The following is a 23,414-nucleotide window of genomic DNA, read 5'->3' as shown; positions in this document are numbered from 1 at the left end:
AGGAGCCATAGAGAGCTTCATAGCACGCCACTCTCTGCAAGCCGCATGTGGGACTGTGGCTTTGCAGCTCAATACAGCATCAGTGTCCTCTGAAGGCATCAAAGAAGAACAGGCTGCCATATCAAGACAGGCGCAGGCCTGCGGTGATCCATGCCCCCTTTCAGAGCTTGCAGACAGCAAGGATCTCAGTAATGGCACCAGGTACCCAGACATTTATCTGCATGGCTGGTCACCAGTTTTTGCTGGGGTGCTGTCAGTAAGCGGAATACGAAGCTGTGGCAAGGCCCACTGAAGGAGTGGTGGGCTGTGATTGGACCCTCTAAGCTCAGGGCAGTGGCCCACAGCAGCGTCCATGTGGCTAGCACACAGAAGATGTACACCAGGTTAGTGAATGTGCCATTGTTTGTGCAATCAGCCACATGCCCCAGTCGTACTAAAATAGCAGTGTCCGGCTAGGTACCATGTAGGGCATGTACACCTTTGGGTGAACTGAGGCACACAGCCAGGCTGAAGTTGTAAAGACTAGGTTGGCCGAAGGCTGCCAGCCATGCAGCACTTGGCAAGCCAGGCTGTTTATTCCTACTGTGTCGTAGTCCACAGGGTCCAGGGGGCCTGGGTTGGGTTGCCGAGTACCAGAACAGGTCTGGGGGTAGCCAACTTCATGAAAGCCCACTACTAGCATGGAGGCTAACTCCAGGTGCCAGTGCTGGGCATGCCCAACTGAGGCAGCATTTTGGAGCCGCATCTCACATCCACCCTGGGCATCCTTCTGGGCCACAAGAACCAGTCATCAGACTCTGGCCACCAGCCTCTGCTTCAGGGGATGAGGTGCTCCTCTAATGAGCCTCTTCAGCCTACAAGGTGATGACTACCTCCCTGGTAGTCATGGCAGCCCCGTCCCTCTCAATAGGAGAGAATGAAAGTTCAGTAAGTTCCTTAGGGAGTGTGTCCTCTATTATCCAACCTACAAGTGAGACTTTACTGCCATTATCAAAGGGTAGAATGATCGTGGAAGCCACCAAGTAAATCTTTTTAAAGGACTCTGAGGTAAAGAGAATAAGTTAATGAAACGAAGTCTGTCATAAATAGCTCAGTTTGTTTTGTTTTGTTTTGTTTTTAAAGATTCTTTTTTATTTTGGAGAGATAGTTCCCCAGAGCAGGGGGAGTGAGAAGCTAAGGGAGATAACCTTCAGCAGACTACTTTCTGGGCCCAGAGCCCAACTCTGGGGCTTGATCTCTTGATCTCACCGCCTTGAGATCATGACCTTTGCTGAAACCAAGAGTCAGAAGCTTAACCAGTTGAGAAGCTCAGTTTTATAATAGGAAAATTGTAGGTGGTAGATTTCTAAATTCACATATGTTCTGCTGGAAAGTGACAAGCTGGATGTAACCCAAGAATTTGCCCTGTTCTTAGGTAAGGAGTGACACTGAGGCTGGATCTTACTGTGGAGAATCAGTGGTCTCCCAAAATGAAATGGACAAATAAATCATTTTACACAATTTTAATTACCTGTCGTTTCTCTAGCAAAGGACAAAACTACCGTATTCTAGCCCCAAATTAAGTTAACATATTCTGAGTATTTGACGATAATAAAGATATTCTGCATAGCTTTCATAATGTTCTTGTGTCCATACACAATGTTTGAAACACAGTTAAGATCAATAACTTTTGGAGGGAGATGACTTTTGATTTAGAATAATAAGTTTCAATAAATACCCATACAGTTTTATTTTCTTTTATTTATTTTTATCCCAGTTTTCCTTTTGGCATGACATTTCTAACTCTTAAATAGGTTGTAAATCCCTTTGAAACAGATTTCATTCTGAGAAGCTAAGTGGTGAAAGGTCATTTTGTCACAGGAGGAAGAAACCTTCTCTCACGGCTTCTTGCTGGAATAAACTGGATGCGTCCCATTTGTGAGGCATACCAGCTTGAGGCCCCCGATGTAACTACTCCTTTTTTTCCTTCTTCCCTCTTTTTGCAAACTTCCGGTAACAGAACAGACAACACTGTGTGGTGACAAATATAGCAGCTGCCACACAGGCCAGCAGGAACCCAATCACATCCAGAGAGTGGTACTGGAACCAGGTGAGGTCATGGGAGGCCGGCCGCAGGTGTTTGGCTCCTTTGTGGCGCATGACAAACTCTATCCAGAAGACGGCGCGATCTAAGGGCTTTATAGGCTGGTCGTGGTGAATCCTTGATAATCTCATAGCGTTCTCTTTGTATCTAAACAGAAACATAAAGATACCGACATTGAAAGGAAGTTCATTTGCCTAATCGTATAATTCCCATGAAAGGTTTTTGAAAAGTGCCATACAAATGCTTCAAAATATATGTCATAGAGTTACAGAAGCCGTATGTTTTTTTATTTGGATCCACACTGGAGATTTGGCATTTAAATTGGAATTTTCCCATCACCAACTATTCTAAGAAGTGAAAATGGAAGTGCAGTGTGATAGTTTGATCTTTTCTAACAGAGGAAATGCTATGGGCCCTTGTAACAGCTGTAAATGAGATGGTGGGAATGCCCTTGTCGAATGACCTCATGAAGCAGCAAAGGGAATTGTGTCATGGTAAGTAAAATGCCACCTCACTGGTCTCTGTCTCCACTCTTCTACCCTCTACTCTTTATTTTCCATCATGTAGCCAGTCTGATTTTTGAAACCGATATCAGATCATGGCACTCCCCTGCTCAAAATTTCCATCTGGCTTCTCATTGCCTTTAGAATAAAATCCAGCTATGGGTTTTGGACTATAGGATCTTACAGATACAGCCCCCTGGCAACCTCTCCTCCTGTCACTTTGTCCCATGTACACTCTGTTGCAGGCATAAAGGCCTGCTAGGAGTTCACTAAAGTTGCCAAACATGTCCTCACTTAAGCACCTTCGCACTTTCTGTCCCCTCTGTCTCTCTGCTGGACACTTTTCCGTGCAACACTCCAAAGCTGCTTCTACATGTTGATAGATGACCAGCTTTGTGTTCTATCTCAGGCTTTTCTGGGCCACACTATCAAGCACCCTTAGACATTTGGGATGTGTGTGTGTGCATGCGTGTGTGTGCTACTCTTTGAAACCTAGAATTTTAAAATATATTTTCCATAATAATATTTAAATATATAACATAAGAAAAATGCACATAGACTTAACTGAATAGCTCATAAATTCAAAATTAGCTAGAATATTATTGTGAAGTAGATATAATAACATACCTACCATTAAGATATTGATATGGGGTATCACACACTATCCAGGAGGATCCCACCTTCTCGGACTTTTTTAATCATCATAGCTTAGCTTTTATTATTTATGGATCAGAATAACAAGATAATACTCATTTCCTTTTGTCTTTTGTCTAATAGTTGTCAGTTAATTCTATTACTGTATAATATTCCATTGTTTGGCACTACCGCAGAGTATTTCTTCATTTAATGATCAATGGACACTTGTGTTAACAATTTTTTAGCCGTTATTACTAAAGCTGTCATAAAAATCTTGTGTATTTCTTTAGATTTGCATGTTCATACAGTTGTGTTTCTATATAATGTGAAAGTGGAATTGCTCAGAAGAAGGTTATTTAGGGTTGTGGTTTCTTTATTGACTGAATTATGTAGAAGTATATTGCTTAATTTCCAAAATTTAGAGATGTTTCCACTATTTTTCTTTTTGACAATTTCTAAGTGACTTCCAGTAAGGCAGGACAGTATACTGTTGATGATTTAGATTTTCCAAATTTACTCTTGGTGTATAGCCCAGCATATGGTTAATTCCAGTATCTATTCCATCCTTGACATATATGTATTCTCTGTTGTGTTATATTTGATGATGTATATGTATGTCAGATAGTTTTATTTCAAATTGAATCCTTGAAATCATTTAGGAATTTAGTCATTCCATTATCTTCTCCATCCATCCATCCTTCCTTTCCTCCTTTCTTCTTTCTTTCTTTTTTTGTCTTCTTTTTCTATGTTATTAGAAAGATGTTTGAAAACTCAATATTATGACTATAGAGTTGTGTATTTGTTTTTTCTTTTGTCTACATGTGCTGCATTTTGATATTTTCATAGTAGGTGTCACCGGGTACTAATTTGTTTTGTTGTTTTGACAGATCAGTCTATGTATCGTTATGGAATATGTATCTTTATTTTTGTTAGTCATTCTGGAGTACTGTGTCTGATCGTCGCATAGGCACAACATCTTTCTAAATGGTTACTGCTAAAATAGATCATTTTCTAACTTTGTACTTAAAATCCTCTCCTATATTTCTGTGTGAACATGTCTTATAAACAGTATATAGTTTTTAAAATGCATTCTGACAACATTTGTCTTTAAATTATGTAATCTGTTTAAGTTTAATGTAAGTGCTGGCATATTTATATTTTTACCTACTGTCTCATTCTCGATTTTCTGTTCTATTTCTCCAAACTGCCATATATTTCTTTTTCTTTCTTATCTATTTAAAGTATTTTATTAGTTCATTATTATACCATTTTCTTCTTGATAACACATTTTTCGCTATTTCTTTAGATGATACCCTCCTAATATAATATTAATACTGATAGTAGTAACAAATACCAAATTCGTGGTTACTGTGATACAAATTCCCACACATTATTTTCCTGTGTAATATAGAAAATTTCTTTATTTGTCTTATCATCTTTAAAAAGTTTTCTCTTCAAAGGACACAATCAAGAAAGTGAAAAATCAAGTCAGCCAGAATGGAAGAAAACATTATCAAATCATCTCTGCTAATGTGTTATTTTCATAACACATAAGAAGTTCTTTAATAAGGTGAGACAAATCATCAAATTTAAAAATTATCAAAGAACTGGAATAGACATTTCTCTAAAGAAGATAAATGGATGGCAACTGACATATGAAAAGATGCTTAATAACTTAGGTTCTAAGGGAAATGCTAATCAAGAGCACAAGGAGAGAGCACTTCACAACCACTGGGATGTCTATAATAAAACAGATGATAGAGGCACCTGGGTGGCTCAGTGGGTTAAGCCTCTGCCTTCAGCTCAGTTCATGATCTCAGGGTCCTGGGCTTGAGCCCTGAATCAGGCTCCCTGCTCAGTGGTGAGCCTGCTTCCTCATCTCTCTCTGCCTGTCTCTCTGCCTACTTGTGATCTCTAAAATAAATAAATAAATAAATCTTTAAAAAAAAAAAGATGATAACAAGTATTGGTAATGATGTAAAGAACTTGAATCTCCCATACTCAGCTGTTGGACATGTAAAATGGTGCATCTCATTTAGATATCATTTTGCAGTTCTTCACAGAGTTAACATATGACCAGCAATTCTACTCCTATAATTTCCAAAAATTTCCTTTCATTTCCAAAAGAAGTGAAAAAATTTGTTCACACAATAACATATGTTGTAATCTTTATAATTCCTAAATGTGGAAATAATCAAAATGTTCATGAACTGATGAATGAAAAATAGATTGTAATATATCCATACCATAGGATATTATTCAGCAATGCAAAACTACCACATCAGTGAAACTTGAAAATATGCCAAGTGAAAGAAGCCAGGTACAAAAGGCCATAAATTGTATGATTCCATTTGTATGAAATATACAGAATACAGCAATTAGAAGAGCCATAAAGGAGATTGTTTACTTAAGGCAAGAGGAATGGGAAATGACTTCTAAGTCATATGCAATTCCTTTTTGGGTTAATGAAAATGTCCCAAACTTAGATTATAGTCATGGCTTCATAATTTTGTAACATACTACATATGTTTGATTTTTTGTACCTTAAATATTATGGTACATAAATCACATATTATAAAATATATTAAAATAAAAATGAAAATTAATTCTTGGGCAAAAAGATTTATAGTTTTGGAAATTTTTGTTGCTGAATTGAAAGTTATTTTACATATCTGCAAATTCTTCATTCTTTCATTCTAGGAATTCTATCATATTTTTAAAAATGTGTCCTTACAATTCCATATACAACTTTTGCATTTGCTCATATAGAAAATTGTTGCAGCCCATTAAATCAATGAGGTTAAAAAGCAACTTTGCAAAAAATGTCTGGTTGAAAATAAAGATAAGTTTAAGATCAGTTATACATATTAATATTTCAAAATTAGCTTCTTAAATACAGGATGAAATGCATAGTCATCATTGACAGAAGAACCTATCTCTAAATACTATTAATGAAAAAAATATAATACTCACGAAGGGTTATTAATGACCATCCTCAATGCATTGAGCAAATCTGTACTAGACAGTGTGTGGAAATCCAGACTGACAGCTGCTCCCTTGGCCTTCATGTGAGCAAGGTTATCAGGTTGATCCGCAAACAAGGGAATGCCCACCATTGGAATCCCATGGTGGATCGCCTCATAGATGCCATTGGTTCCACCATGAGTTACAAAGGCTTTGGTTTTTGGATGACCTAGGATTGGATGAATCTCAGCACATTAGTAATTATAGTTCTTAGGAAAAAAAAAGAGAATTTAGCAACATAAGGCACATAGTATAATAAATATGAAATAGCATTAAAATGCCTTTTAGATGCCAGAGTAAGAAGAGCAAAAGTATGCTGGAGAAGTAAATTAAAATTGGTGTGGCAGTTGTAACTTGAAAAATGGTTATATGATGGTTGAACAGACAGATTGAAAGGGAAAATTCTGGATAAAGAAGAGCATGTGCAAAAAAAAAAAAAAAAAGAAAGAAAAGAAAAGAAAAGGAGGTGCATGTTAAAACATAGAACATAGTCTCTTAAACAGTAAAGTCACTGAAACTAACATGTAGAGTGTCAAGGCAAAAGGAAGTATGATAGTGGTGGTTCAAGTCAGGGGAAAGAAAGACTGCACTTTATCATGAAATGTGTTATGACTTCATGAAAAAGATTATGGTGTTTTCCTGGAGAAAGTGTAGAGTCACTGGGAATAATTTTTCACTAGCACTAAATAGCCATGCAGAATGAGAAATGATAGGAATAAAGTGGGAGAATCAGGAGACAAAGTGATGATCCATTTAGTTATTAAAAATTTATTGGGAGAGGCAAGATTGTGGAAGAGTAAGGGACCTCATTTCATCTTGTCCCTGAATTTAGCCAGATAACTATCAAACCATTCTGACCACCTATGAATTCAACTTTAGATGTAAAAACAGATTTGCTGACGTTCTACAAATGAAAAGTGGGCACTTTTTGCAAGGTGGGAGGTGCAGCAAAATGAATCTGAGGGTATATTCAGAAGATAGATGGTAGGGGGAGGGAGCATCTATAAGCTGGCTACCAGAAAGTGATTTAGCCCTGAAGGGCAAATTCAGACTCTTCAGAAGTATGTTCCAGGGAGAGATGTCACTTCCTAAAAGGTGCTCAGGTGGCAAAGTGGGGCAGAATCCTAGGTGGGTCAGTGTGGTCTCAGGATCCCTGGGGTCACAGAAAGAACAGAGGTGCCTGAGCTGCAGAATTCCCAATCCATTAGATAAGAGAAACCAGTTATGTTCAGTGAGACAGGGAGGGGGCTCTCAGCTCAGTTTGCCATAAACTGCAAACTGCACCATGATTGGGTGACCATTCTCTATGTGGGGGACCTCCAAAGGGCAGAAATGTGGTGACCCTCCACTTTTCCCTGTTTGGCACACACAGAACTGAAAACTGCTTATCCCTGAAGACTTGCTGAAGAGAAGGGGCTCTGATCTTTTAGCAACAGGGCTAGAGACTGGCATGCAGCCATTTTTATTTTCATCCTCCAAAGAGGCACAGGGTCTTCAGTGAATAAAAGTCACATAGAGCAATCAGAAAGCTTACACTGAGCCCAGACCCTGGCAAGTTGCTGTGCAAATCTGCCCAGGCAAAGACATCTGAGAATCAGTGCAGCTGGTTCTCCTAGAAGACCAGCAGAAACAACAGGAAACACCCAATTTTTGGAGCACAGAGGTCTTTAAAACTCCAGCACTGGGAGAAAATAGTATATAGAATTCAGTTTTTTCTCGAGTCATTTAACTTTCAGGTTAAAATCTCTTATTCTTTTATTCTTTTTATCTTTTTCAAGTGGTTTCTTATGTTATTATTTTTTTAAACATATTGTTTATACGTGTGTGAGAGAGAGAATGAGCAAGGGGGAATCACAGAGGGAAAGAGAGAGAGAGTAGTTTCCTTGCTGAGGAGGGAACCAGATGAAGGGCTCAATCTCAAAACCTGGAGATCATGAGCTGAGCCAATGGCAATAGCTTAAGTGGCTGAGCTACCCAGGCACCACAACTGGTTTCTGATTTTATTAATTCGTTGTTTTTAAGTATTTTTTAACTTTCATTTCTAAATTTACACTTTATAGATTTATTCTTCATTTTTAGCTTCCTTTCACTGTTGCAATTTTATTTTTGTTTATATAAGTTTTGCTTTCTTTACAGTTTTGGGATTTAGTGTCTTGAAATAGACCAAAATACACCCAGAACCAAGTGGATCACTATGTTTTGTCCACCTGGGAGATTATAATCTCTCTAACCACCTTTTTTTTTTTTTTTTCTTTTTTAGTTTCTGACCTGTTTGGATTTGTCTAGTGTGTGTTTCATTTCAATTGTGGTTGATATTTTTTATTTTGTTGTCTCTTTTTTCCATTCTTCTCTGGGTAAAATGACTAGAAGGAGGAAATCACAACAAAAGAAAGAACTATAGGTGATACTCTCCACCATAGATATAAGCAATATGGATATAAATAAAATGCCAGAGCTGGAAATTAGGATAATGATAATAAAGTTACCAAGTGTGCTTGAAAAAAGCATAAAACTCACTAGAGAATCTCTTAATGCAGAAATAAAATCTAATCAGGCTTAAACTAAGAATACTTTAACTGCTATCTAAAATGGATGCTCTTACAGGTAAGGTAAATGACACAGAAGAGAGAGTCAGTGACACAGAAGAAAAGATAATGCAAAGGAAGGAAGGAAGCCAGAAAAAAGCAAGAAAAACAACTAATCAAACCAGAGGGTAAGGGGGGCACTTGATAAATGAGTGATCCAATAAATAAAATAATATTAGAGTTTTTGGGGTCTGAGAGGAAGAGGAAGAAATGTCCATAAAGCATATTTGAGCAAATCATGGCTGATAACTTCCCTAATCTGAGGAAGGAAACAGGCATTCAAGTCCATGAGGCACAGAGAATCACCCTGAAATCAATAAAAAATAGATCAACACCTTGACACATAACAATGAAACTTGCAAATCTCAGAGACAAAAAGAAAATCCTGAAAGCAGCTTGGGACAAGTGGTCCATAACCTACAAAAGTAGAGACATTAGACTTGCAGAGACCTATCCAAGAGAACTGGCAAGCCAGAAAAGACTGGCATGATATATTTAGAGTGCTAAATAAGAAAAATAGGAAACCAAGAATATTTTATCCAGCAAGCCTGTCATTCAAAATAGGAGAGAGCAAAGGTTTCCAGGACAAACAGAAACTCAAAGAATTTCTGATCACTAAACCAGTTCTAAAAGTAGTATTAAAGGTGATCCTTTAAGTGAAGAGAGTGTCCAAAAGTAACATAGACCAGAAAGGAACAGAGACAATCTACAGAATCAGTGACTTTACAGTTAGTACAATAGCACTAAAGTCATATCTTTCAATAGTTACTCTGAATGTAAATGGGCTAAATGGACTAACGGAAAGACACAGGATATCAGATTACATTAAAAAAGCAAGATGCATCAATATGCTGTCTGTAAGAAACACATTTTAGACTCAAAGACACCTCCAGATTGGAAGTGAGGGGGTGGAAAACCATTTTTCATGCTAATGGGCATCAAAAGAAAGCTGGGTGGTAATCCTCATATCAGAAAAATCAGATTTTAAACCAAAGTCTGTAGAAAGGGATGAGGAGAAACAGTATATCATAAATAAAGGGTCTTTCCAATAAGAAGATCGAAAAATTATAAATATGTATGTTTTTAACTTGGGAGCAGTGATTTATATATGTATATTAATAATCAAATTAAACTAACACCTTGATAGTAATACAATATAGGGAATTTCAATATCCCACTCACTGTAATGGACATCTAACTGAAGATCAACAAGGAAACAAGGGCTTTGGATGACACAGTGGATGAGATGGACTTCACAGATATATAGAGCATTCCATCTAAAGCAACAGGATACACATTCTTCTCAAGTGCACATGGATCATTCTCCAGAATAAATCACATACAGGGTCACAAATTATTTTTCAACTCATATCAAAAGATTGGGATTATCCCTGGCATATTTTCAGTGCATGATGCTTTGAACTTGATTTCAATTACAAGAGGATGTTTGGAAGGAACTCAAACATTTGAAGGTAAAAGAGAAGTCTACTAAAGAATGAACGGTTGACCAGGATATTAAAGAAGAATTATAAAGTTGCATGGAAACCAATGAGAATAAAAACACAACTGTTCAAAACCTTTAGAATGTGGCAAAGGCAGTCCTAAGAGGGTAGTACATGGCAATGCAAGCCTTTTTAAAAAAAAAATTAGAAAAGTCTCAAGTACACAAACTAACTTTAAAACTCTAGAAGTTGGAGGAAGAACAGCAAATAAAGATTACACCAAGCAGAAGAAAAAAACAATAACGATTAGTGCACAAATCAATGAAATAGAAACCAAAAGAGTAGAGCAGATCAATGAAATTAGAAGCTGGTTCTTTCAAAGAGTTAATTACATCAATAAATCCTTACCCACATTATCAAAAAGAAAGAGAAAGGACCCAAATTAATAAAATAATAAATGAAAGAGGAGAGATCATGCTCAACATCAAGAAAATAAAAGTAATTTTAAGTACATGTTATGAGCAACTATATGCCAACAAATTAGGCAATCTTGAAGAAATGGCTGCATTTCTGGAAATGTATAACCTACTAAAACTGAAACAAGAAGAAATAGAAAATGTGAACACACTGATAACCAGGAAGGAAACTAAAATAATAAGAAGAAATCTCCCAACCAATAAAAGACGAGAGCTGACGGCTTCCCACAGGAGTTCTACCAAACGTTTAAGGAGAAATAATACCACCAAGAGTGTAGGAGGGTTCCCCTTTCTCCGCATCCTCCCCAGAATCTGTCATTTCCTGACTTGTTTATTTTAGCCATTCTGACTGGTGTGAGGTGATATCTTATGGTGGTTTTGATTTGTATTTCCCTGATGCCGAGTGATATGGAGCACTTTTTCATGTGTCTGTTGGCCATCTGGATGTCTTCTTTGCCATTTGCGACAACATGGATGGAACTAGAGCGTATCATGCTTAGCGAAATAAGTCAAGCAGAGAAAGACAACTATCATATGATCTCCCTGATATGAGGAAGTGGTGATGCAACATGGGGGCTTAAGTGGGTAGGAGAAGAATCAATGAAACAAGATGGGATTGGGAGGGAGACAAACCATAAGTGACTCTTAATCTCACAAAACAAACTGAGGGTTGCCGGGGGGAGGGGGTTTGGGAGAAGGGGGTGGGATTATGGACATTGGGGAGGGTATGTGCTTTGGTGAGTGCTGTGAAGTGTGTAAACCTGGTGATTCACAGACCTGTACCCCTGGGGATAAAAATATATGTTTATAAAAAATAAAAAATTAAATTTTACTACCAAAAAAAAATTTTAATTTTAAAAAAAGAAAAAAAAAAGAATAAATAAATCTTTTTTTTTTTAAATGGCACCCTAATATAACTTCATTGTTGATCAAGTACAATTGCATTGGTTTATGTTTTGTAAAATAAAAATAGCTGTTTAGACCAAAAAAAAAAAAAAAAAAAGAAAATACCATGAAAATTTTTCAAAGAGCTGGTACAGATAATCCTAAAATTTGTAGGGCTCCAGAAAAGATCCCAAATGTTGAAAAAGAAATGTTGAGAAAGGATTGTTGAAAGGAAGGTTGAAGAAAGGAATGTTGAAAAAGAAAACCAAAATTGGTGGCATCACAATTCTGGACTTTAAGCTCTATTACAAATCTGTAATCATCAAGATAGTGTGGTATTGGCACAAAAACAGATATTTAGACAAATGGAAAAGAGGAGAGAACCCAAAAATGAACCCTCAACTTTATGGCCCACTATTCTTTGACAAAGCAGGAAAGAATATGCAATGAAAAAAGGACAGTCTCTTCAATCGATTGTGCTAGGAAAATTGGACAGCCATATGTAGAAGAATGAAACTGGACTATTTCTTACACCATGCACAAAGATAAACTCAAAATGGATGAAAGGCCTAACTGTGAGACAGGAATCCACCCAAATTCTAGAGAACACAGGTCGCAACCTCTTCAACCTCAGCCACAGCACCTTCTTGCTCACATGTCTCCATTGGCAAAGGGAACAAAGCAAAAATGAACTGTTGGGACTTCACCAAGATAATACGTTCCTGCACAGCAGAGGAAAGAGGCAACCTAAAGAATGGGAGAAGATATTTGCAAATGACATATTATATAAAGGGCTGATATACAAGATCTATAAAGAACTACATCAATACCAAAAAAAAAAAAAAACCCCAAAAACAAACAAACAAATAATCCACTCAAGAAATGGGCAGAGGACCTGAAAAGACATTTCTCAAAGAAGACATAAAATTGGCAAACAGGCACATGAAAAACTGCTCAACATCCCTTGGCATCAGGGAAATACAAATCAAAACCATAGTGAGATACCACCTTCCACCACTCAGAATAGCTAAAATTAACAAGACAGGAGACAACAAATGTTGGTGAGGATGTGGAGAAAGGGGAACCCTCTTACACTGTTGGTGGGAAAGCAAGCTGGTGCTGCCACTCTGGAAAATATTATGGAGGTTCCTCAAGATGTTAAAAACAGAGCTACCTTATGACACAGGAATTGCACTTCTGGATATTTACCTCAAAGATACAAATCTGTTGATCTAAGGGAGCACTGCTATAACCCCCAGTGTTTATAGCAGCAATGTCCACAATAGCCAACCTATAGAAAGAGCTGAGATATCCAAGTACAGATGAGTGGATAAAGATAATGTGGTATATTTATGCAATTGAATATTAGCCATCAGAAAGATTGAATACTTACCGTTTACATTGATAGGGATGGAGCTGGAGGGCATTATAATGAATGAAACAAATCAATCAGAGAAAGACAATAATCTTATGCTTTCACCCATATGTGGAATATAAGAAATAGCACAGAGGATCATAGGAGAAGGAGGGATAACAGAATGGAAAGAAATCATACAGGGAGACAAACCTATGGTTTGTCCCTATAGGAGCATACTAAGGGTTGCTGGAGGATAGGTGGATGGGGGATGGGGTAACTGGATGATGGACATTAAGGAGGGCACTTGAAGTGATGAGCACTGGGTGTTATATGCAATTGATAAATTATTGAAAAGTACAACTGAAACTAATGATGTACTCTATGCTGGCTATTTGAATTTAAATTAAAAATTAAAAACTGAATTACCCTTGAGAAGTAACTACACCTGAAATAAAGATACTTTGATTCTGGCCATAAGGAATGTGACTGTGTATAATAACATGCCGTATCTGATCTTTCTCCCCCCAGCACTGCAAAATAAATGTAAGGAAGGTAAGTTTTGTTTTTGGACTTTTCAATAGTAAATATTCAATCAATTTGCTTCTTGGGAACTCTTATCATTTTGGTTTGCATTAGTTTTAATTTAGTGTTCTCCAGAGTCTTACCAAGAAGGTCATTCTGGGGGATCCAGTCATACAGCCGAGTATTTGGTCCTAAGTTGTCTGGTTTCTTGCCAGCAAATCTCCATAGAACCTGTTAAAGAAAATTCCTTATTTCATAAGTTGAAACTTTGAAGTTATAGTGTATTAAAATTTTAAGAAATTAAGAGATAATCTAGTTAGACCTCTTTCACTGACTGATATAAATAAGGACAAAAATATTAAAAATGAGACTACCAAAATGTATAATAAAATACCCACATTTTTAACTTATTTTTATATTCAATCAGGCATGAATGTAATCATGATGTTTCACACATAGAGATTAGACAAATGAGATTAACAGTGAGAAATATAAATATTTAAGAAATTTTTAGATAGTTATAATTCTAGTGCAAACAACTTGGAAATTACTAAGATCTACACATTTGTTTTGTTTTATCTATTATAATTGCTGTCATCTTCCAATGTAATATTATCTATTTATTTCTTTTGAAGTGTTACAGGAGGGAGTTCATGTATATCCACTTGTTCCATATGTTATTTTACTAAAGTTTTACATCTTTTGATATACAAAAAAGCTAAGTATGCAATCTGTTGTTTGTGCGAAATAAATATTTCTGCTTACCAGTAATTTATTAATATAAATAACTTCTCTTAGTACATAAAATTTCTTTTACATTACTAATTATTAAGCACTACCTCCAAGAAAAAGGTAATTTTTTACATGAATCCAGATTATTAATACTATTTCTTGGTTTGGAAATTCTTTAAAGGTTACAAAGAAGAGCCTATTGGAACTTCAGAAATAACAGTGCAGCTGTTGAAAAACATCCTAAACTGTGATGATGCTACATTTTATTTAACCGATTGTTAACACTTCAGTGATGCACTATAAAACATTGATAACATGGATTAATATGAGTTCTATACCCAAGCAATTTCCATTCCCAGTACCAAAATAGATTGATTTCAGAATTCCCTTGGAATCCACATAAATTGGACGATGGTTTACATTGGTTAACACATATTTGTTATGCAAATGTTTAAGTAACTTTAGATATTAAGTGAACATTAGCATAAAGAGAAACTGTATCAGTAAACCAAAAAGTAGTTCACAAACACCCAAATACTCCAGGTGTTTTCTATATATCAGAAAATAATTTACTGCTATATTTTATGTAGAAAGAGGCATTTGGAATTTTCCCTTCCTAGGCTTGTTGCTGGTTGACTCCTTAATATATTTCATTTCCTTCTTTAATCAGGAAGAGATACTATTCTGTTAAGTTAAAGTCCTTTTGAAACCACGTATTACTAATCTCAGGGTTACCTTGAGGGGTGGACTCATCTCCTCCCTTTTCATTTATTTTACTCTTAACAGGGTCCACTCCACCATTTGTGTCAGTTTTTCTCTTTCCCTGAATCATCTAGGCTGGGCGATTGCCAAAACATAGCTTGGTGAGTCTTGGCCGCCCTTTCTCGGAACAGCATACTGAGTAGGCTTTTCTCAAAAATTTAGTGGAAGGAAAAGAAACCTGGATTATCCAGCAAGCATAAACTGCATGAAGGTTTTCAGACTTTTATCAGTTCCTGCTTAACATAACTGTTGAAATTTAACTCCTTTCAGAGAACATCTATGTGTTTTTCAGTGCCCTTGGAAATCCTGTAAGGAGAAGAAGGGAATGACAGAACAGAATTTGGTGATTTCTATATCTACCCACGATACATTATAATAGCAAATGTTACACTGTATCTCCTAAATATATTCCTCCCAAATATCTTTCTTTCTGATCTCAGTGTTAATGCCATAGTTATTGTCAAAACACCTTCTGTACTACTTTACCATCTGCCACGTATATTTTGCTCATCTCTGAGATAAATTGGAGCTGTCATCATGGTTTCCATGTCATGAAGGAAAGGGTAAATAAACTCTTTACACAGTTTAAGAGACTCATTAAGTAGTTGTATAGGATTAAGTTACTTTATCTAACCTTTTGTGGAATCTGTGCAAGGGCTGATGCAATCACATTGGCTTTTTCCTCTGGCAGGTTAGTGACCATAGACCCTAGTGTAAACACCACAATACCATTTTCTCCAGAGCTCTGGACAAACTCTTCCATTTCCTGTGAAGAAAAAATTTGTTCGATTACAAAAGGAGAACACCATAGCAAACACTATTAAACAAATTTCTATGGGGGTGCCTGGATGGCTTAGTCAATTAAATATCTGACTCTTGATTTTATCTCAGGTCATGATCTCAGGGTTGGGTGATTGAGCTCTGAGGCTGGCTCTACACTCAGTGCAGAATCTGCATAGAGCATCTGCTGGTCTTCTTTCTTTCTTTCTTGACTCCCCTCCCTGATTCCCCATCTCTCTTTCAAATAAATAAATCTCAAAAAAAAAAAAATCTTCAAGCAGCTAAGGAGCTATACCAAATAGTACCAGGAGTTATTAAAGTAATGTCTTTTTTTATCATTAAACTGTGGTGAAATACACACAAAAAGTACCATTTTAACTATTCCTGGGTATGCAGTCAATATGTCTATATTTACACCGCTGGGTAACCAATCCCAGAACTTTTTCATCTTGCTAAACTGAAATTCTGTGTCCATTACATAACAATTTCTCACTCCCTCGTTCACCATCTTTAACAAACATCATTATACCTTGTATTTCTATGAATCTGACTAATCCACATATCTCGTGTGACAGTGTAATCATACCATATCTGTCTTTTTGTGATAGCTCCCTTTCACTTTCTGTAACATCCTGAAGCTTTTCCACTTTAGAGTATGCGTTAGACGTTTCTTCTGTTTTATGACTTTATATTTATGGATTTATCTGTTCCTGGACACTTGTGTTAGGCTGAATAGAACTTTTGCCAGTTTTACCTCAGGATTTAGACTTTGAGAAAGTTACCATACGCACTTAAACATTTTGCCATCAAAATTGGTATTAGGTTAACCCTCAAATAAGATCTTAGTTTCATCTTATTACCAATAAAAAGGTGGACAACGAGATGTTGAAGAGACCACAAAATCATTCAGTAAGGGATGCTTGTTTTTCTTATGTCTTAAGGTAAATTATCAATTTAAAACATATTACCTTATTGCTTTCTTTCATAAAGTATCATTTAATACACTAACAGAATCATTTTGAAATTTCATGCTTTGAATATTTTTCAGGTATAAGTGGTAGAAATAATTTGGTCCTTATTAAATATGCAGAATTTGTGGTCCTTATTATATACAAAATGTAGTTTTTTCTATGGTCATTATGTTGAGAACCATGTTTCTCCAATGATTTTTTTTTAAGATTTTATTTATTTGTTTGTCAGTGGAAACAACACAAGCAGGCAGAGTGTCAGGCAGAGACAGAGGGAGAAGCAGGCTCCCCGCTGAGCAAGGAGCCCAAAGCAGGAGTCTATCCCAAGACCCTGGGATCATGACGTGAGCAGAAGGCAGCCGCTTAACTGACTGAGCCACCCAGGCGTCCCTCCCACAATGATCTTTACTGAGATTTTATCCAGCCTTGGTGTGTAGCAGAAAACACGTGTTCTCATTGGCTAAGCAAACCCATTAATGTTCTAAGATGTCAAGCCTTGGGACTCAAATGAGGAATAGTGTAAATGTTGGAGTGACAGCAAGTGAACATTGGAATTGACTGTAGATACTGTTGGGACACAAACATTGTTGAGGAATGATATTTCTAAGTAGAATACTAGTTAAATGCCTCAGAGCAAATAAAACAAAAGAGACAGGAATCACTTACCTTAGGCAGGGGTTTGGCAGGTTTACAGTGGAGTCCTCCAACAAACTCAAAATTTGGTAGGAGAGGACGAGGAAATTCAAAATCCCAGTAGGTTCGAATGAGCCATATTTGAGCTTTCCCCCTTAACTCAGATAATGTAGTGGGTCTTCCTGAAGGGAAAAACAAACATCACATTAGAAAGAGAAAGGGGAAAAACTATATGATCATTTCCATATATGCAGAAAAAGCATTTGACAAGGATACACATCTATTCATGATAAAAAGTCACAACAAAGTTGGTTTAGAGGGAACACACCTCAACAAAATAAAGGATTTGTATGAAAAACCCACAGTGGACATCATATTCCATGAGGAACAACTGAGAGCTTTCCCCCCAAAGTCAAGAACAAGACAAGAATGTCCACTCTTATGCCTTTTATTCAACATAGTACTATATATTCTGGCTATTGCAATCAGACAACAACAAAAAAAGAAAATCCATTCAAATTGGTAAGGAAGAAGCAAAAACTTCACTATTTGCAGATGGCATGATATTATAGAAAACACTGAAGAAAGAGTTAGTGTCCAAAATATATAAAGAACTTACACAACTCAATACCCCAAAACCAAATAATTCAATTTAAAAAAGGATAGAAGACATGAACACACATTTCTCCAAAGAAGGCATACACTGGGCCAACAGACATGAAAAGATGCTCACCACCACTCATCATCAGGGAAATGCAAATCAAAACTCCAATGAGAGATCACCTCACATCTTTCAGAATGGCTAAAATCAAAGCCACAAGAAACAAGTATGGAGGTTTCTCAAAAAGTTAAAAATAGAAGTACCTTATCATTCAGTAATTGCACTACTAGGTATTTAACAAAGCATACAAAAATACCTATTCGAAGGGATACATGTACTCCAATGTTTACAGCAGCATTATCTACAGTAGCCAAATTATGGAAGCAACTTAACTGTTCATCAGCTGATGAATGGCTAAAGAAGAAGTGGTATATTTTTACAACAAATATTACCCAGCCATAAAAAAAGAACGAGATCTTAGGACACCCAGCTGGCTCACTTTGTTAAGCATCCAACTCTTGGTTTTGGCTCAGGTCCTGATCTAGTGGTCATGGGATGGAGCCCCATGTGGGGCTCTGTGCTCAGTGTGGAGTATACTTCAGATTCTCTTTCTCTCTTTTTCCCTCTCTCTCCCTCAAATAAAGAAATAAAATATTCTTAAAAAAATGAAATCTCACAATTTGTAATGACATGGATGTAGCTAGATACTGTTATGCTAAGTAAAATAAGTTAATTAGAGAAAGACAAATATCATATGATTTTACTTATATGTAGAATTTAAGAATCCAAACAAAAAAGCCAAAGACAAAAAGAGAGAGAGAGAGGCCACCAAAGAAATAGACTCTTCAGTATAAAGAACGAACTGTATTACTAGAGGCACTGTGGGTAAGTGGATGGGTTCAATAGGTGATGAGGGATTAAGGAGGACACTTTGGATGGGCACAGAGTGATGTACAGAATTGTTGAATAACTATATTGTACACCTGAAACTAATATAACACTCTGTTAATTATACCGGAATTAAAATGAAAATTAAAACTTGATATCAGGATATAAAATCAATGCACAGAAATCCGTTGCATTTTTATACACCAACAGCAAGACAGAAGAAAGAGAAATTAAGGAGTCAGTCCCATTTACAATTGCACCCAAAACCATAAGATACCTAGGAATAAACCTAAACAAAGAGACAAAGAACCTGTACTCAGAAAACTATAAAGTACTTATGAAAGAAAGAGAGGAAGACACAAAGAAATGGAAAAACATCCATGCTCATGGATTGTAAGTACAAATATTGTGAAAATTTCTATGATCATAAAGTAATCTACACATTTAATGCAATCCCTATCAAAATACCATCGATTTTTCCCCAAAGAAATGGAACAAATAATCATAAAATCTTTATGAAACCAAAAAAGTCTCCAAATAGCCAGAGAAATATTGAAAAAGAACGCCAAAAACAGACGCATAGATCAATGGAACAAAATAAAGAGCCCAGAAATAGACCCTAACTTCTATGGTCAACGAATCTTTAACAAAGCAGTAAAGAATGTCCAATGGAAAAAAGACAGTCTCTCCAATAAATGGTGTTGGGAAAATTGGACAGCCACGTGCAGAAGAATGAAAATGGGTCATTTCCTTACACCACACACAGAAATAGACTGCAAATGGATGAAAGACCTCAATGTGAGAAAGGAATCCATCAAAGTCCTTGAGGAGAACATGAGCAGCAACCTCTTTGACCTCAGCCACAGCAACTTCTTCCTAGAAATATCACCAGAGGCAAGGGAAACAAGGGGGAAAATGAACTATTGGGAATTTATCAAGATCAAATCTTTTGTAGAGAGTTAAATGGATAAAGAAGATGTGGTGTATGCATGTGTGTGTGTATACATATATATATATGTGTGTGTGTGTGTATATATATATGCATATATATATATATGCAATGGAATACTATCCAGCCATCAAAAGAATTGAAATCTTGTCATTTGCAATGACAGTACGGATCTAGAGGGTAGTATACTAAGCAAAATAAGTCAGTCAGAGAAAGACAATAATCATGTGACCTCTCTGATATGAGGATTTTGAGAGAAAAGGTGGGGGTTTCAGGGGGTAGTGATGGAAAAAATGAAACAAAATGGAATCAGGAAGGAGAAAAACTTTAAGAGACTTTTAATCTCATGAAACAAACCGAGGGATACTGGTGGGTGGAGAGGTAGGGATAGGATGGCTGGGTTATGGACATTGGGGAGGGTATATAGTATGCAGAGTGCTGTGAAGTGTATAAGACTGACGATTCAGACCTGCAACCCTCTGGCAAATAATACATTATAGGTTAATACAAAATATTAATACTTGGTAGAAAAATAAAAGTAACTAAATAAATAAGTTAAAAAAAACCTACAACAAGCAACAGGTAGAGGAAATAAGAGTAATGCTTTGTGAATATACTAGCGTATTTTCTGAAGGGAGTTTGGAATAATTTATTGAAAAATGTTTCAAAATATTTGTAGTTTGATAATAGAACACATATATGATACAAACATGTATAATGATGCAAATATATATTTACATACTTATAATGTTGTTCCTATGGATATATGAAAGACAATGTGTAAGTCTCATTTTTAACATCACAGTAGTACATTCACAATCATAAACAACTATTAAACCTAAGCCACTATCAAATTAAACATGCATTTATCTCCTTTGAAATGCTGCAAAAGTAACAGATGCAAATGTAAACAGTTATTTGAGCTCCCCAATCAATTAAGCAATGGAAACACCTTCCTTAGAGTACTCAGTCTCATTTCTATAATTTAGCAAGCTATTCCCTAGATCCTAGATTTTCCAAAAAAATCTGTGAAGTTTTGAAAATATGACTTGATTCCTCGTAATCACCATTGCCCTTAGTTCACATTAGGAGCATAATAATATCTGTTTATTAAATAATATTTGCAAATAACAGCTGAAATATTTTCATCAAGTATGGAAATAGATATGTGCACTATTAATTTTGACTAATTTTTTCTTTAATGGAGTAACATAGTTTTCAAAAAATGTGAACTATTAATGTGTATGTGCTCCCTTCAACAAGATTTTAGGCCTTTAAAGCATGATTTATAAGCCCTGGTGAAAGAATTTGTGATCATTAGAAACTTCTTATTACAGGTTCCTGAGTCTGGGATAGAGCCAATATTTCTTCCAGTTATGAAGGAATATTTGAGGTAATATGACAAAATATTATTATTTTTTAAATTAAAAAAGGGAAACAAGTGGAAATAATATCCTTAATACTCTATAGACAGTTGTACGAGAAAAATGTGACTCTTCAATTAACATCTCTGCTTTCATCAAGATAGTGAAATTTCTAATGTCTTTTTTTAAAAAGATTTTATCTGTTTTACAGAGAAAGAGAGCAGAAGCAGGGGAAGAGACAGGCAGAGCAAGAGGGAGGAACAGGCTCCCTGCTGAGAGAGAGCCCAATTCAGGGCTCAATCCGAGGACCCTGGGATCATGACCTGAGCTGAAGGCAGACGCTTAAACAACTGAGCCATCCAGGAACCCTCCTAATGTCTTTTTTTTTTTAAATGGGAAAAGTAAAGTAAAATGGATATGTAGGAAATAGGCACAGCAGAGAGGATTTTTAAGGCAGTGAAACTACTCTGATATAATAGTGGTGTATACGTATCATTATAAATTTGCTAAAACCTATAGAATATACACCACCAAAAGTGAACTCCAGTATAAATTATAGACTTTGGATGGATAATAATGCGTCCATGTAGGTTCATCAGTTGTAACAAATGTACCACTCTGATAATGGGGAACCTTATGCATGTGTGGGGGCAAGGGTTATCTGGGAAATCTTGACTCCATATGCTGTCATTTAAAATTATTCTAAAAAGTAAAGCATATCAAAAGTACTATTTTCAACTTGTATTTAATAAATAACAAAGGAAGTTTAAAACACTTCATCCAGAAAAAAGTAAAAAAAATTAAAAGTATTACAAACACAATGAATAGATATGTAATTGCTTCAAGAAATCCTTAGTGCTTTAATTTGTGGTTATTGAATTCTTGGAGTGTAATGTACTCAATAATGGATGACATAGTTGGAACTGGTCCTGTCATATAAGTCTTTCCATAATATTTGTGAGACTGGAAGATCATTTTATATTATCCTTTCATCATTTCATTTATAAAAGCCAAATTGCTCTGACTTAATAACAAACTCACCTTCCTGTGCACTAGGAATTAAGACTTCGTGCTACCAATTAGAAACATGACTTACCTAGTACTTCACTGTAAAACTGATCCCAACTCTTCTCATTATAAGTTTGGAACCAAAGGTCAAAATAAAGCACATATATCATGTTTTTTACTCTTTCCATGAATGTCATTTGATCACTTAATTCTGAAAAAATCACAGGCACATAGGACGGAGGGAAAGAAAGTCCTCCACTTTGCTTTTCAAATGCATAGCCAGGAGAGAAGCGAAGACTGTACACTAAAGGTATTCTAAGTAGCTCAGCCAGCAGCTCACCACAGGGTCCAATGGTGTCTGCAAGCATGACATCAAACTTCGATTCTTGTAGTTTGGTCATTAGCTTCCTGTTCAAAACTACATCTTCACAGAGCTTTTGAAGAGCATCAGAAAATTTCCACAAAATTTCTTGCACTTGTGAAAAATATGTCCAAAATGTGTCTCTTGGCAAGTTATATATCCACAGATCGAGCATTTTGCTGAAAAAATCCTTAAAATCATCTTTAAGTATGGATGTAGGGAAAGTCTCATACTTGATAGCAGATGATATGTTTGGATTAATAAGAATGGAAGCTGCAGATGTCAGAACAGTCACTTCGTGACCTCTCTGGACAAGTTCATCGAGGATTGTCTTTATATTGATCCAGTGGCTATATTCTGTGGGCCACACCAGCACCTTTCCACAACTCCCAGAGCTGAAGTAACAACTAAGCTGTAGCAGCAGCAGAACGGAAATCCACTTCATAGACATCCTGGTGGAATGCAATGCTTCTTTGCAAATCATTGTTTCCTCGTCCCACTGCTTGTATATAAAGTCAAGGAGAAATCAATCAGTAAGTTAAAGTATAACTCTTACATTTCAAAGTAAACACATTATATGAATAGTCAGATTATTTGGATGGCATAAAGAAAACGGCAAAGGCAGATGATTTCCTTTGTATACACAAGTGTTTAATATCTGTTTGATCCTTATAAGTTCTATCATCTGACTAAGAGCCAATGACCTAACATGTGCAAGTTATCTGTCTTTTGTAATATATTTTGGAAGAACACTAGTGACAGTGGTGAGAGATCACTGTCTGCAGTCCCATTAACAGAAGAATTAAAGTTATTTTACAGGTGAATATTATTTCATGGATATGATGGTTCAAGAGA

The 23,414-nt window shown here is 36.2% G+C and overlaps 1 protein-coding gene across 1 annotated transcript; it reads right to left on the bottom strand.

Moving 5' to 3' along the window:
* Nucleotides 1-1,487: 1,487 nt before the first annotated feature.
* On the bottom strand, nt 1,488-23,060 carry LOC309862483 (UDP-glucuronosyltransferase 2B31-like). The gene is made up of 6 exons (XM_082726363.1): nt 22,287-23,060; nt 17,422-17,570; nt 15,642-15,773; nt 13,657-13,744; nt 6,196-6,415; nt 1,488-2,230 (listed from the first exon to the last, which is right to left on the bottom strand). The coding sequence occupies exons 1-6, from the start codon at nt 23,041-23,043 to the stop codon at nt 1,951-1,953; spliced, it is 1,626 nt and encodes a 541-aa protein (XP_082582489.1). The 5' UTR covers nt 23,044-23,060; the 3' UTR covers nt 1,488-1,950.
* Between the last annotated feature and the right edge of the window lie 354 nt (nt 23,061-23,414).

This window comes from Mustela nivalis (genome assembly GCF_964662115.1).
Source record: "Mustela nivalis genome assembly, chromosome: 4".
NCBI lineage: Eukaryota > Metazoa > Chordata > Mammalia > Carnivora > Mustelidae > Mustela > Mustela nivalis.
Note: the sequence above shows the minus strand (reverse complement) of the source record. Positions and strands in the feature narration are given on the sequence as shown.

Coding starts and splice junctions, on each gene's coding strand:
- LOC309862483 (XM_082726363.1), bottom strand. CDS start 23,043: ATGATTTGCAAAGAAGCATTGCATTCCACCAGGATGTCTATGAAGTGG. Junction 17,571..22,286: donor GTTTTACAGTGAAGTACTAG/GTAAGTCATGTT, acceptor TTTTCCCTTCAG/GAAGACCCACTACATTATCT. Junction 13,745..15,641: donor TTGCACAGATTCCACAAAAG/GTTAGATAAAGT, acceptor TTTCTTTAACAG/GTTCTATGGAGATTTGCTGG.